Genomic DNA, 14,561 nt, shown 5'->3' on the forward strand with positions numbered 1-14,561 from the left:
ATTAGAGGTCACAGGGTGGGACTGAGAATTAAATAGGGTGAGAACTCCTTCTTAGCAAATTCCACTTTACCCACTGATACACGAATACAGTAATCAAGAAGGAAACTGCCTTGTAAACAGCTAATCTGTCAGCAGAAAAGGAGAAGCAGTTCAGGAAGACATTTGGGAGGAGACAAAAAAAAAAGCTAGTTTTGTCAAAACTTTCAAAGTAATTTCTGCAGTTACTAAATTCTCCTCCAGTTCTGGCCCACTGCTCATTCCTCATTCCCTCGCTTCCACCATTTAGGAGTGTCTTTATCGTTCTAGTAACCCACTGACAAAAGTATTGTTGGCATTTCCTATAACATGCCAGGACTTACTAGCTTCTAAATGTAACCTGCTATGTTTGAACTGGAGGGATAAATAAACTGATTGGTAAATATTCCTACCCACATGTGTGGTAACATTCATTGTGTTAATTTTCTATTTAACATGTAACATGTAAAGTTACAGTTTGAGCTTTGCAGGCTAGAATAAGACAGGGAGGTGAGCCCTAACTGTGGTTAGTGCAGGTTGTTATTATAATTGCCTCTATGTTGGAGTCACTGGAGGGTGAGCAGGAACCCTGGCAGATTTCTCCTCCCTTCCCATTACCTTGTGTTCATAATTTGGAACTCTTTGTACTGTTCAAGTTATGGGACGTTATGTACAGTACATTGTTCTTTGAGGAGAACTGGAGTCCAACATAAGCAAAGTTTATAACTGTGGTTTTTTGATGAACTCCATTTTTTAAAAAAATAACCACATTTCTGATCAACAAGCTAATCGGCAAAAGAAAATAGTTTTTTTTTGAATGCATAAAATCCTTGGGTTAAATTGAAAACCACAAAATTGGTGCAAGATCGACTGGTTCGGTCTCAGTTTGATATTCCTGATATGTCGACATCTCCATTTAAAAAAAAGCAAACTTATTGCACAGGAAAGTGATTGGGAAATCCAACAAAATACCTTGTTGTTTTCAACCCCAAAGAAATAAGGTCTTTGCTAAGCCCAAGCCCCTTTCTTACACATTATATTGCCAAAACCTTTGGTATTGCCAAGATAACACAGAGCTCCCTGAAAGGTTGCTGCTGTTTACTGGAGACGTATCTCAAGATAAATACTAGTCACTAAGATCAGCACATGGACATCATACTGGAGTCAGAAATACTCAGTAATTTGTAGTTCTTTAAAATTAAACAAACCGACAGTGATTATGTTTGTTGAGAGATGGTGTTTGCTTCCTGTTGATAAAGGGGTTAGTGCTTGTTCTTCATCAATTATAATCCTAGAAATTAGACCTAATCACTAAATGAGATCAGTGATGGACTAATTAGTTAGATCCAGTAGCTGTGCAGCACAGTGAGAGAGTGAGCTGGTGCATGCGATGGGATGTAGATTTGCTGGTGTCTGCCATTGGTCTGAGGTGTTGGCGGGGAGAGTGAGTGGCAATGTGGTCTGGGACCATTGAGCATCTAATGCAGCAAGATGTGGTGTCTTCAGAAGGATAGAGGAAATTGTGAAATAAAAGATTCTCCACCACCCCCCACCCCCATGGAAGGAAGAGTTGGAAAATAATGGGGAAGAGACAAAATAACTTTATGAAGTGGTGTCGTTTAAAAAGAGAACAAACTATTATTTCCCATCTGCTTTATCTCCAGCCCATTCTTTGTTTATTACGTCTGCTGCCTTCCCTTGAACAGTAATTCACTGCAAGCTTCTATCCTGAACTGGAACATCATTCATACTTAAAGTGCTTTTAAGTGCAAGCTATTAATGTTGGCGTGCTCTGTACCCTAAATTTCTCTATAAGTAAAGAAATGTTTTACTAAAGCCATCAAGTTTCTAAAATGATACCTAAAACTGACAAACCTCATTGTGAAAACCATATACCTATGAAAGCAACGTTCGATACTAACAGCCATTTAAGCTGCTGAAAAACAGAAAGTCTGCATGTTTCAGAGTGAACAGGATATGCTTGACTAATTTTACAAGGTGCAAGTAAACCTAACCTTATAATGCACCTAACATCGCTGACTCAGTTAAGAGCAACCTTACCTTTGGATCAGAGAGTTGTCAGTTTAAGCCCCTAGTCAAGATTTGAGCTCAGAGGCTCAGAGGTTAACTAACACTTTAGCCGAATACTGGAGTGAGTGCTAAAAACAACAACAAATTAGATTTGTATAGTGCCTTTCATGTCAGGAGGACGTCCCAAGGCGCTGGACAGTCAGGGATCCTGAGGTGTGTTGTCCTACAAATAAGGGATTAAACTGAGATCCTTCTATTTGTTCAGGTGAATATTAAAGAACTTGTGACATTATTTGAAAGCAACCTTCCAGATACAAGTTGGTCATTCACTTCATGGCTGTTCAGGGAACACCGATTCTATGCTCAAAATAGGTCCAGCATTTGCCTACATAACCAGCCACAACACGTGTCTCAGACTCTTAGAAATAAGGCAGTATAAAAATACAAACTCGCTCTTTCTTTGACAGCAAATAGATTGATCAAACATATTGCAACTTAGTGCAATTTAAAGAACGTTGCCTGCTGACAAGGCAGGAATTAATTTGTGTAGGGTGCTGAATTTGTTCATTCTTTTTTGACAAAGATGTTACGTGTTGTCTTGATGCTGAATGTACAAATTTGAATGTTTGAATATTGCCTGCTTCTGTGAACTTGTGAAATAAAGGTGCACTTAAAACACTTTTTTTCTCTCCCTTCCTACAGCTGGTTTGCCATTGGCTGTTCTAAACGTGTTCAAAATAAAGCCGTATCAGAGAGGTTTTTACTGTGATGATGAAACCATCAAGTACCCGTACAAGAATAGTACCGTCACCTCCACTGTGCTGTACACAGTGGGGTTTATGCTGCCCATAACGGCTGTAAGTAGTTCAGAGGCTCAAGGCGATAGTGGGGGCTCCAGTAAAAATACAGCAGTGGGGGGTGGGGGGGTGAGAGGGCGTTTGGAAGCAATGGATCCAGATCAAAGAACAACTGGGGCTTGCAGTTTCTGGATCTCTACACATACAGAACTGCCTTTTCTTTTCATTCCAAGTCTTCCTCATCTTGCCTCGTGCAGTCATATTAATGATGGAGCTATAAAAGTAATGAATTGTTAATTGTGGGTTTCTACGAGTTTCAGCCCATCCTTGCTGGGTAAAGAGAAACTCAGTCCCTTACAGGGAGTGCGACAAATACTGTAATGTGCCCAGCACTTTTAATGGTCAAATATGATGTAACACGTGTAAAGCATATATATGTACAGTAAGGCCGTTAATGTGTAATTGTGATTTGTGGCTGCATGTGCAATGCCCCTTGCTTTCTGTTTTGGGCTGTGAACCTTTTGATGCCTTCAGCTGCAATGCTTCTATACGCACTGCCTTGCTCTGCTTACAACTTCAGTCAGCTAGCACAGTGTGTTAATTCAAGGCTTAACCCAATCAGCTTCACTCACCTTTACGAGTTTCGTCAGTTTTATTTTGCACAACTCCCGTTCGTAATAACAACTAGTCCTCCAGTGAAAAATACCAAGGTGCTGCACCTCTTGAGATCTTGTGCATGATTGTTCCTGCAGTGTTGGAAAGGTGCAGAGTGACCATCAATTCCAGAGGTAAACTGACGTCATCCAGAGAGATGAGCACAAAGATCAACCTCTGCTCACATGCAAACTTGCTCTTGTTGGTAAAGCTTTGCTGCTGCTCAGCCAGGAACACATGTGGCTCATGTGCAGGAAACACTGGCACCCTGCAGAAGCGAACGCCTCGGAATGACATTGAAGGTGGTTGTAGAGAAGTTGGTGAATCAGACCATCTTACAACCCTACTATCTTACACTCCTGCACAATACTCCTGACAAGCTGCATGGCAGGACGCAGTACTATGTCGGGGGAGCTAAACCATGGTAAGGTAATAGGAGAGTTAGTAAGTCATGCAATACAGGAATACTTTTTATTAAGAATGATAAACTGAGTTCCTGCATTTAGTGTTTAGACAGGATCCAGACACATGATCTGTGTGTTACTCACGGTACAGTTGATTGCTTTAACCCTTTGAACATTCTGCCCCACGGCAAGCAGTGTGTCTGGATTAACAGTGACTCTTTGTTTATTCACCAAATCTCTCGAATTAAGAAGTGACCTGTGTAGATTATTGTCATTCTGTTCCTAAAATTCTCAGTGTTAGATAGTTGTAACTGTTTCCCATAGACTGGGACTGAACAGTGGTGAAAGAAATGCATTTATCTGGTAATTGTGGCTACCATATAACTCTTAGTAAGAGAGCTATATTTTTCAATAGAAAGCAACAGCTAATTAAGATGATATTACCACATTTCGATTTCACCTCATTGCCATGTGAACATCATAAACATAATTCCTCAAGACCTCATCTTTCTCCTGCTATAAGAGTGAAATCTCTGAAATCTAGTGCAGAACTCGATTTAAACTTCACTTTCCATTCATTGATTCTTTCATTTAACTCCATAAACTACTACTACAACAACAACAAAATTACATCTGTAAAGCGCCTTTCACATCGGATGGACATCCCAAGGCGCTGGACAGTCAGAGTTTCGGACCCGAGCTGGAGATCGGGATTGGGGAGGGTGTAGGGCAGAGGGGAAAGGAGGGTGATCAAAAGCACGGTCGAAGTGGAGGATCTTGAGATGGAAGCATGGGAGGGGGCGAGGTGGAGGGGCTGTGGGATGGAATTCCAGAGGGTGGGGCAGAGTGGCTGAAGGCCTGCCCACCAATGGTGGGGCAGGCGAAGTAGGGGACATGAAGCAGGCCAGAGCCTGCTGAGGGAGCAGGTAGGTGGTAGGGGGTTAGGAGCTCCCAGAGGTAAGGTGAGCAAGGCCATGGAGGACTTTAAAGGTGAGGACCAGGATCTTGAACTGTATCCTCTGCGTGATAGGAAGCCAGTGGAGTCGGGCGAGGATGGGGGTGATAGGGTCACGGAGCCTGGTGCGGGATAGGACATGGCCTGCAGAGTTCTGGACGATCTGCAGCCTATGGAGGGAGGAGTTTGTGAGGCTGACAAGCAAGGAGTTTCCATAGTCAAGCCTGGATGTTGTGAATGTGTGCATGAGGGTTTCGGCAGTCTGTGGTGTGAGACTCATTTCAACTAATTTCCCTTGATACCCTCCTGTTTGCAGAAATAGCAAAGAACAAAAGAAAAATATTTGTGTATCAAAACAATTATGAGCTAAATACAATTTCCATGTTCTGTGTATCAACCATGACTGCCTCTATAATCTTGAGGTGAATCTACCACTAGTTGTATGCACTGCTGTGTACGTGCTAAAGCATCACATCTGCAAAAGCTTATGTTGTGGTTAAACGGACACGTGGTGAATGCCATTCCATTGTATTTTTATTAGGGTAGAAATTGTATGCATAGTTTGGAGACGTTTAGTATTCTTGACATTGCTTGTGATACTATACTGTAGTATACCATAGCCAAGCCACTGCACAAGCATTTTACAGTTCTTCAGAGACAATGGCCTGATATTCTTGGTGCTATTCAAGTATCAGAAGACAGGAACAGGTGAAGGAGACCCTTCCTTCTGCCCTTTTATCTCATCTGTCCATAATAGCATGTCTGCTGTATCCAATGCAGCATTAAGCTGCTTTGTGAATTAGTCCAGTGTCCTTGCTTCCTAGTCCATTTGTTCATTACCAACTATGTAACTTCTCAGTGCAGGACAGGGCTCCAATTGCAGGCAAACTTGAGTCAACTACTTTACACTGGAAATTGGTTACTATAGTGAGGAATTACCAGCATTGTGGCATTAGGTTATACACACGAGAAGATCACAGATTTAATCTTAGTCTGCATTGTATTATCTGATCTCAGAGAGGATAAAAGTGTCTTCAGTGCCTCCTGGGCTAGTGAGGGAAACATCAGACCAGGTTCCTGCTCCAAGTCATTGACCAGAGACACCTCCAGTTTGGAGAGCGAGCGGAATTAAAATTCTCTGCTGGAGCTGCATGTGAGGATGTTGAGTGAGGACAGTGTCAGGCTCAGCTACGATGCTCCCCCCCCTGCCCCCACCCCCTTCCTGCAATCAAATAACCGTACAAAAATCACATTTAATACTTGTAAATGGACACTTTGGAATTAGCTATTTCAAGAGAGGGAGAATAGGGAGTTAAAATGAATACTTTCTGGGGAGAATGCTAACTTCAGATCAGAGAAAATAAGACTAATTCATAGATACCATCCTTCCCTCAGAACTTGCCAGTGCGGAATGTGAGGTGGGGGAGAAAGAAGTATATGTTGATAAATATGTTCTTAATCCAACACCTTATTCGGAACTTCAAAACTGAACAGAGTGAATTGGAAAGTAAAGCAGACAAAAGTCAATAAAATTCAGCTGGTCATCTTTTGTGTCATTGTGGTTACGAATCTACTGATTTGACTGTCTTTATAATGCATTTGCTGTTGTAGCATTATTCTAGGTCTGTAGCACAGTTTCCGGGCCGTCTACAAATAGGTAGTAATTGGTTAAATAGATGTTGTAGTCCATTGAGCAGGAACGCTAGCCGTTAATGCAGATGATTTGCGTGGCTAATACAGGGGCAATGGAAGTTGTAAGAAGGGCGAGTGGATATGACCCGGATATTAAAGTGAAACAGAGTTAAGATGCTCCTATTTGGGCTCTAAATGTGTCCTGGGCAAGTGGGGCTTAGTCATTAAGAATATTCGTAACTTTGCTTGTTACAACCCTGGTAACAGTGATATTGCAAAATGCTGAAATATTATCTTGTAACTCCAACAAGCTGACTAAATACTAACTTTTTTTTAATAATCCTTGCATTTGATATAGCGCCTTATCACATCTTCGAGACATCTCAAAGCGCTTCACAGGTTATACTGTAAAGTGAATTGACTGTATATTTTGTGGGCGAAACGTGGCAGCCAATTGCACACAGCAGTGTCCCCAAAACAGTGGTGGATTGATGACCACATTATTATTATTATTTTTTCGGGGGAGTGGGGATTGGTGATTTGCACTATGAATTACTATGAATTATTTTTTAACAATTTTCGCTGATGTCTGTTACTCAATATTTTGGAAGAATCTTGGAAACTACTTTAATTTGAGCTGGTTCCTGTTCTTAAGTATTTTCAAAAAGTAAAGGAAAACTATAACATGTTCTGCCATGTTCGCCTACAAAAAGTGGAGTCACTATACTTTACAGTAAATCCTGCGAAGCACTTTGAAACATGTTCCTGACATGAAAGGCGCTAAATCAAATTCAAGGATTAGTATTTTTATTATTAATCCTGAGAGGAAGTTGTCCGCACAGTGCATCATGGATACTAACGGAGTAACGTGTTGCACTTGTGGTACACTGCAAAACAAAGAGTGAATGATTATTATGAGTTTGCAACACATTCCATGTACAGCCATCATTTGTCAGGAATCTGAAAATCAACATCTGTCAAATAAGAAATTGATTATAAACTACCCACACATGTGGGCCACATGAAGGGCCTGTGTGCTCGATAATGTCTGTAATAAGCCTACTCAGGGCTGTCTGTATGTTTTTTGTTTAAGCAAAACTTTCTCTTTGACTGATCAGAGGCCAGACAATACGACAGTATGTGATTATTTTACATCTCCTCAGCTCATTGATATTACTGCACTGTTATTATTGCAAGAATTAAGTCAAATGATTGCAAAGCAAGCACTTTTGCTATAATGATAATCCTTGCATTTGGCATTTGACACAGCGCCTTATCAAGTCGTTGAGACGTCTCAAAGCGCTTCACAGGATTTTCCCGTGAACTGTATGTAGTGACTATTATTTGCTAATTTTTCATTTCCTTTCACTGCTCTGTGTAGCATTTGAATCAGAATGTCAGGTTTAAACCCAAAACAAAATGCTTCATTTATATTTATAAAGCAGAGTGGCTCAGCCAAGTACAATAGAATCTCTTGTTACCAGTAGATTATTGAAATAATGTCTGTATTATGTTGAATAGATTTTGTTTAAACATGGTCCCTGGCATTAGCATAGTCTTTGGCTGTACTCAGCCAAATTTCCTATTTCCGCCTTCCATTGTTTCAGTGGAAAAGTCTTTTGAATATACAGTACTAATGCAAATCCTTGGTTCTGTTCGATAAACAATACAGGGAGTTTGGTAAAACTCTACAGGCTCATAGACACTGATGAAACCCAGCAGTAATACAATGGATTTTACTGTCCCAAACCGCATTCAGATTTTTAAGGAAAGTTTGCGATATATAATTTAGCCAAATTTAATTTAAATAAATCTGATCTCATCCACATAGATCATTGTAGTATTATCACACAGAGTTTAACAGAAATAAGTTCTTGAGTTTCTGAACGTCAGTTTACCAGACTATATTTCTCAGCGCCTTAGGATGTCCTTCTGACGTGAAAGGCATTGAATAAATGTAATTTTGTTGCTGTTGTTTTAAAGATGTGGCTTGCTTTTTGAACCAAGTGACTCATCCTTTCTCCTGACAGCAGTGAGTCATACAGGGTTCCAGTTCCACACGCAACTCACCCGAGTGACAATTAATCAGTGTCAAGTTATTCATCTATGGGAGGGGCTCGGCAGCCATGTCAGATGCTGTCTTTACCTTAAGTTTGTGTTGCAAATTTTCCAGGAAGGTGACAGAAAATCAGTCATGAGTGGGATTTCCTTTCCTTGAATAAGGATGCTAAGTATGTGAGGGTTAGGGCACCTGCCTGTTTCTGACTTGATTGTTTTCCCCTTTCCTTAGTTCAAGGCTGGTAGTCGTGCTTCAATCTCTTCCAAGGAATGAGACAAGCAGAACAGGGATTAATAATCTCTTCAAAAAAAATGTGATCATTCAACCCACGACTGTTTGTGGGACACTGCTGTGGACAATTGGCTGCCGTGTTTCACCTACAAAATTATACAGTCAATTCACTTTATGGTATATTCTGTGAAGCGCTTTGAGATGTCTTTATGACATCAGCATAATAAATGCAAGGTTATATTATAACAGATCAAGGATCACACCTGGACCTTTGGTCTCTACAATAGTGGAAATGTTTAATCAGCTAATGCCAGTACCATCCTGTAACACTGTGCTTCATCCTGTAAGATGTGAGGAGTAAGTCCACAAACAGACAGGTACAGCTTTCTCCAGGGTCTGGTTTAGGTGGCACACCTACTGCTATAAAGTTTTACTCTAAACAATTAATTTTGCAACTGAGCCATCAAGGAATCTTTGATGGTGATACAAATGTGATATAAATATAACACTTGTTATTTAAACCTGAATGTTGGGTTGGGACTTCATGGTGGCTGATTGTTCTGTAAGTCAATTTTTCATTCAACCAACCTGGCGGGGTGGACAATAAAACAATTATCACAGACTGTGCTCAACCCAGTGAGCCACACATAACTAACTAAACCAGAGGAAACAAACTATTGTTAGTTCAGTCTTGTGAGAGAGGGTGGAAATGGATGTAAGGGAGTGTGTGGCTGCATTCCGAAACCCTTCAGCATTTGAATATAACAAGAAGTTATCAGTTGGCAAAATATTTCCTGAGTCCTGCAAAAACAATTGTTTAAAAAAGGAATTTTCCCCCTTTGGGGCAGACCAAAGTACGTCACCATCACAGCTAGTGTAAGAGTAACGACTGCTGAGGCTCTGGATATTCCACAGGGTATATCTTTCGGTAACTTTGACATAGATATGCTAACTGTTATTAAACCCTATTTATATACTGCATTGTTTTTGAAGCTTTTGAAATGCTATGTCTCGCTAACAAAATCATTTTATACATTTCTGATGTGAGTAATGATGGAAAATTACCACAGTATTTTTATGTTTGGCTTAATCTCTACAAATGAAACAATTGTGACATTGTTTCTACATATATTTTCTCATAATAGAGTAGGAGTCTATCTTGTGCGTCACAGGGCAGAGTGGGACAGGCAGGCCATTTCTGCTATGTCCTTTGCTGAATCGCTCTGAATTGGTTGCTAATTGGGCGACTATTTATGTACTATCTTGCTTCTACTCAACAGATTCTAGATTCCTCAGGCCGGGATGAGCGCATGATATAGCATTTTGAAGTTGGTGGTGTTCTCAAGTCATTCAAATTTTGGTGTCCATTTTAGGCACTGTTTGTGTATATGACTGCATTTCAAAAGCATCAAACACAAAATTCCCAGTCTGAGCCATCGATCGGTATCCCATGAACTATACCAGTTTTCTCTAGATGAGCAATAGCTCAGCACTGTCTGGCCCGCTCACTGTCTGGCGCACTCATCAAAGTATATTGGCTTGTTGACGTGATCAGAATCCATCTTGGTTAGCAATAACCTTGGGCTTGGATGCCTTCCCTCCTCTAACCCTTGAATAGCTTGATGGCTCACACATTGAAAATAACCAGTTTGGGTGAGGTACAGGTACCCATGGAAACATATACACATCAGTAAAAGTCACAATGTTCAGAAAGGAAAAGGGAGAAAATTGGAGGGAAAAAATTAAATGAAATTAAATCAAATGTTTCCTTCTGTTCATTATTAGAGTAATCTTTCTGTTGCGATTGTGCACCATCATGTCCTTTCCAAGAATATCTTAATGCCTGCGTCAGGTTGCAAGTTACATTTCAAACGTTGCTTGTTTTAGTAACATTTGGATCCTTTCCAGCAATCCTTTGGGCGACCGTAGTCATATTTCCGAGCAAATGCCTATTCCTGCTTGTATCATCTGACACTAATGATAGATCTCGAGTCATTGAATTTGTTGTTGCTTTGAAAAGCAAATGAGTTATTTTGCAACTAAGGTTTTATTGGAATATTTTTCTAACTATTGGTTTTATTCAATAAGTGTTTGTTTTGATGGGAAATGGTTAGATGTTAAATCTACCAGAAATCACTTTCTTGTTGCTCTCTGTAAAGTGCTGATGCAGCTTTTTAGGAGATGGTAAACACGGTTGCCATATTTTGGATTTGATCGAATTGCCACGAAAACACTGAGTTCACATAGAACACAAGAGTGAGTTAGTTCTCTTTTATTTCTGTGGTGAGATGCTAATGCCATATAATACTCACCCTAAAATATTATCCTTTTTAAAAAAAAACTCACAAGCTTGATTTTAAAAGGCATGAACTTTTTACTCAGTGATCAGTGGAATTTTACCCCCTATATGTGAGTAAATCCTGGTTCTTATCAATTGTTTTGATCTGCTGGCTCCAACGCAATATTTATCCCAGTAAGAGAAGTTAAAAATTGTTTCCACTCCTGCCAAGAGCTGAAGGGAAAGTCAATTTTAATCATTCTAATGGTTGGTTGCTTGTTGGTGATGCATTGTAAAACTAATTTAGCCCCTGACTTTACAAAATCAGCAGTAAAAGGTGTCCTTTACCTTCTTGGGTACAACTTTATTTCCAGGGGAACAGAGAGCTGCTTTCTTATAGTGCAATGCTAAGAGCTGCAGACTAAGTACATTACATCACTTTGTGACTGTGTAGACTTTACTCTGAGAACCATTCCCTATCCTGGCAAAGATTTATTCATTTGCTCTTAGGAAAATCTGATTCTCCATTATAATTTTCTTGAAGAAGATGTAGTTTCAACAGCTCATCTCTTGAGAATACCAGTTTACCAGAATTCTTCAAAAACATAAAGTCATAGTGTTATAAAAGATCTATATATTCAAGTCAAGGCATTCTATTTGTGACAGTGATTCAAACTTTTTGATACAAAACCGATAGAGCTGAGAGATTGATTGAAAAAAAACTCCCTCATGTTTAGTCTAGGAATTGAAGTTGGCTGTCTTTGCTCATGCTGTTTAATGTTTAATGGACTACAGAGATGATTACATTCCTGCAATTCTGAATAGCTTTCAGAACCATTTTGATAACAGTCTGACCGTCTCTCCAGAGTTGCAAAGCAGACGTCACCAACGCTTAAAGCACAAAGTTAGAATGAGTGTCCCCTGTTATCCCCACATGGTAAATTTATATCTCAGTGGTGAGTGGAGGGTTGGTGGTGGAATTGGAGTGGGATACTTGTACTATGTACACTTGTACAAACCCAGTCATTAGTTCAAGTCACTATTTAGTAGAGGCTCCGCAACCAATCCACAGTTTTCCCTCCCAGTTGCAAAGTGGACCCATGTTACGTTTTGCTAAATGGGATTCGGGAAGAGAAATTCATCATAAAAACTTATAGAAACTTTTGACGGACATTTAATTTTTATTTGAAATGTAGATGATTTTGAAATCGTATTGCAGAATAGAACAGGCATTTATGTACAAGTGCTTATGGACATGATTTGTCCCATTCAGTTTTCTCCTCTTACCTCTTCTTGAAGGTGCTGATTCGTGTTGAAGTACAGTTCCGCAAGTGCTGGTTCAATACCCCACCTCTGTCCATTATTGTATGCGAGGCTAGACAGTGAGTGTCAGTGGGATATTAGATTGTACAGGCTTTCACAGGGAGCCCGTTTCACACATTTTGTCCACGCACACATTATTGATCTAGTGATCTATCTATATCTATCTGCAATAATAACAAATTACATAGAGCCTTTCACGTTTAGAAGACATCTCAAAGTGCTTCACACTGTATATATGTACACCAGCTCCCTCCCCCCCACCCACAACACACACATTCTTCCAGCACAAGTCACTGTATTTGGAAGTCAAATATTTGTAGCTGGAACCCAACCCAATTTTTATTTATTTCTCTCCCGCTCAAGGGATGTCAGTGATGTCCCCCGAGCCTCTCTAGTTTTTATTGGCTGAGCTTCACAGCACTTGGTGTTTGCTACCAAGAAAGCACATCTGTTCCCATTTAATACAATGGTAGGCAGGTGCCCAAAGCCCTCTTCATGCTGTGAAAATAGCTGGCTCTCACCAATCTACTCAGAGCTCAGCTTTTCAGCATCTCACAGTACAAATAAGTATTGTTTTTCACAAAATCATCAACAGTTGTAAAATCCCACAGTGTTATTAACATAACGCTGCATATGGAGCTTGCAGAATTGTTTTGACTGTCAGGTTATCTCTCCTCCCCTGCTTAGCACATTAGGTGACAGTCCAGAAGGCCCACATGCAAAACTGGTAATAGCGTCCTTTACCTTAAAAGGCCACGAACACCAAGTATCAACATAAAGAGTTGTTTAATATCACTAAGGTTCAATTCCCCTTCCCTCCTGAAGGCACATTCTTGTATTGGATTACAGTTCCCCTGATCTAGGGGCTATTATTCGTGTGTGAGTGCTGACAGGGAGCACTGGCACGCTGTTGTCTCCTGGGACGGGAGGGGGGAATAGTGCATTGTTCATACGTGAGCTCAGAAAGTGAACGTTAACTGAGTCTTTGATCCTGGGAGGGATAGACTGTGAAACTACTCCAGGGTGAATCACCGGAGAAATCTGGAGGAATTAAAAAAAATGGCTCAGAGCAGTTTTTTTTGTGTTCTCTGTCGCTGAGCAGCACAGCTCTGATACACCTGGTTTCATTTTACATTTGACTTAAATGAAGAGTTGAGTAATTCAAGTGCTTGTGTCTTAACTGTCCATTTAACCTCTGCTTTATCTTTTCCAGATTCTAAACTTTATTTTTTGTGGTCTGCATTTTTCAAAATAATTACTTCTCTCCTTTAGGTCAGCCCACCCCTCACCCTCACGCCATGTCTTAAACAGAAGCACAGGTAGCTAATCTGCTACTGTTGCTGCCATGTTGGCCTGACCATCAAGTAGAGTACTCCTGTAGCTAGAGGAATTGTCTGATGACTGTGCTCTGTATGTGGGCAGGGCCTGATTTCCACTTAACAACAACCAATGATGGGCATTTCTGAGATCAGGAACTCTTCCCGCAGTGTATCTGAGATCAGGAACTTATACTAATTCACAATCCAAAGCCCAGGTGTGTTAGTTAACAGCTCAGAGTACTCCAATCCACTAACCATAACCACACCAGTTAATTGGCATTTACTTCTAAAAAGGACATCCTACAATGTCTCCCGAGGTCAGGAACTCTCTTACAATGTATCCTGATATCAGGAACTCTCCCATTGGGTACCTAAGATCAGGAACTTTCCTGCAGTGGGCTCAGGAACACAGTTTATCTGTGTCTGGGCAGCTTGTGCTACCCCAATTTTTGTTATTTTAAGTCTGAACACGGTATGAGCATGCTGTACTCTACAGTCACATCCAGAAGCAGAAGGAATCTGCACGATATCTGCCTCCCATTGCATTAACATTGCACTGACAGTCTGGTTTCCCATTGCTTTTGCTAGCTGGATTGCCCTTTGCAATTCTCACACCGATGCACTCACCATTCAGACGAGGATTTTACTGTAATGATGAAACCATCCGATACCCAAACAAAGAGGACACCATACCTTACCAATTATTAGCTGGAATATTAATTCCACTTTCTCTGCTGGTAGTAAGTGAACTCATTTTTACTCCACGCCATTATCGTTCCATTGCTTTCTTCTGGTGTTGTAAGTCGTATTGTTTATTAAGTGGCATGTGCGTCAATCAGGTGAAAGTAAAACTTGTTGTCATA

The 14,561-nt window shown here is 40.4% G+C and overlaps 1 protein-coding gene across 4 annotated transcripts in view; it reads left to right on the forward strand.

The window, feature by feature from the left end:
• Positions 1 to 14,561, forward strand: part of plpp1a (phospholipid phosphatase 1a) — a 73,378-nt gene that overhangs the window by 28,374 nt on the left and 30,443 nt on the right. For 3 of the 4 annotated variants that reach the window (XM_042332055.1, XM_042332094.1, NM_001292435.1), the window contains 1 exon segment: positions 2,749 to 2,903. In XM_042332055.1, coding sequence (XP_042187989.1) covers positions 2,749 to 2,903 — 155 coding nt within the window. 4 annotated transcript variants of the gene reach the window in all.

The sequence above is a fragment of the Callorhinchus milii genome, unplaced genomic scaffold (genome assembly GCF_018977255.1).
Source record: "Callorhinchus milii isolate IMCB2004 unplaced genomic scaffold, IMCB_Cmil_1.0 Scaffold1, whole genome shotgun sequence".
Taxonomy (NCBI): Eukaryota; Metazoa; Chordata; class Chondrichthyes; order Chimaeriformes; family Callorhinchidae; genus Callorhinchus; species Callorhinchus milii.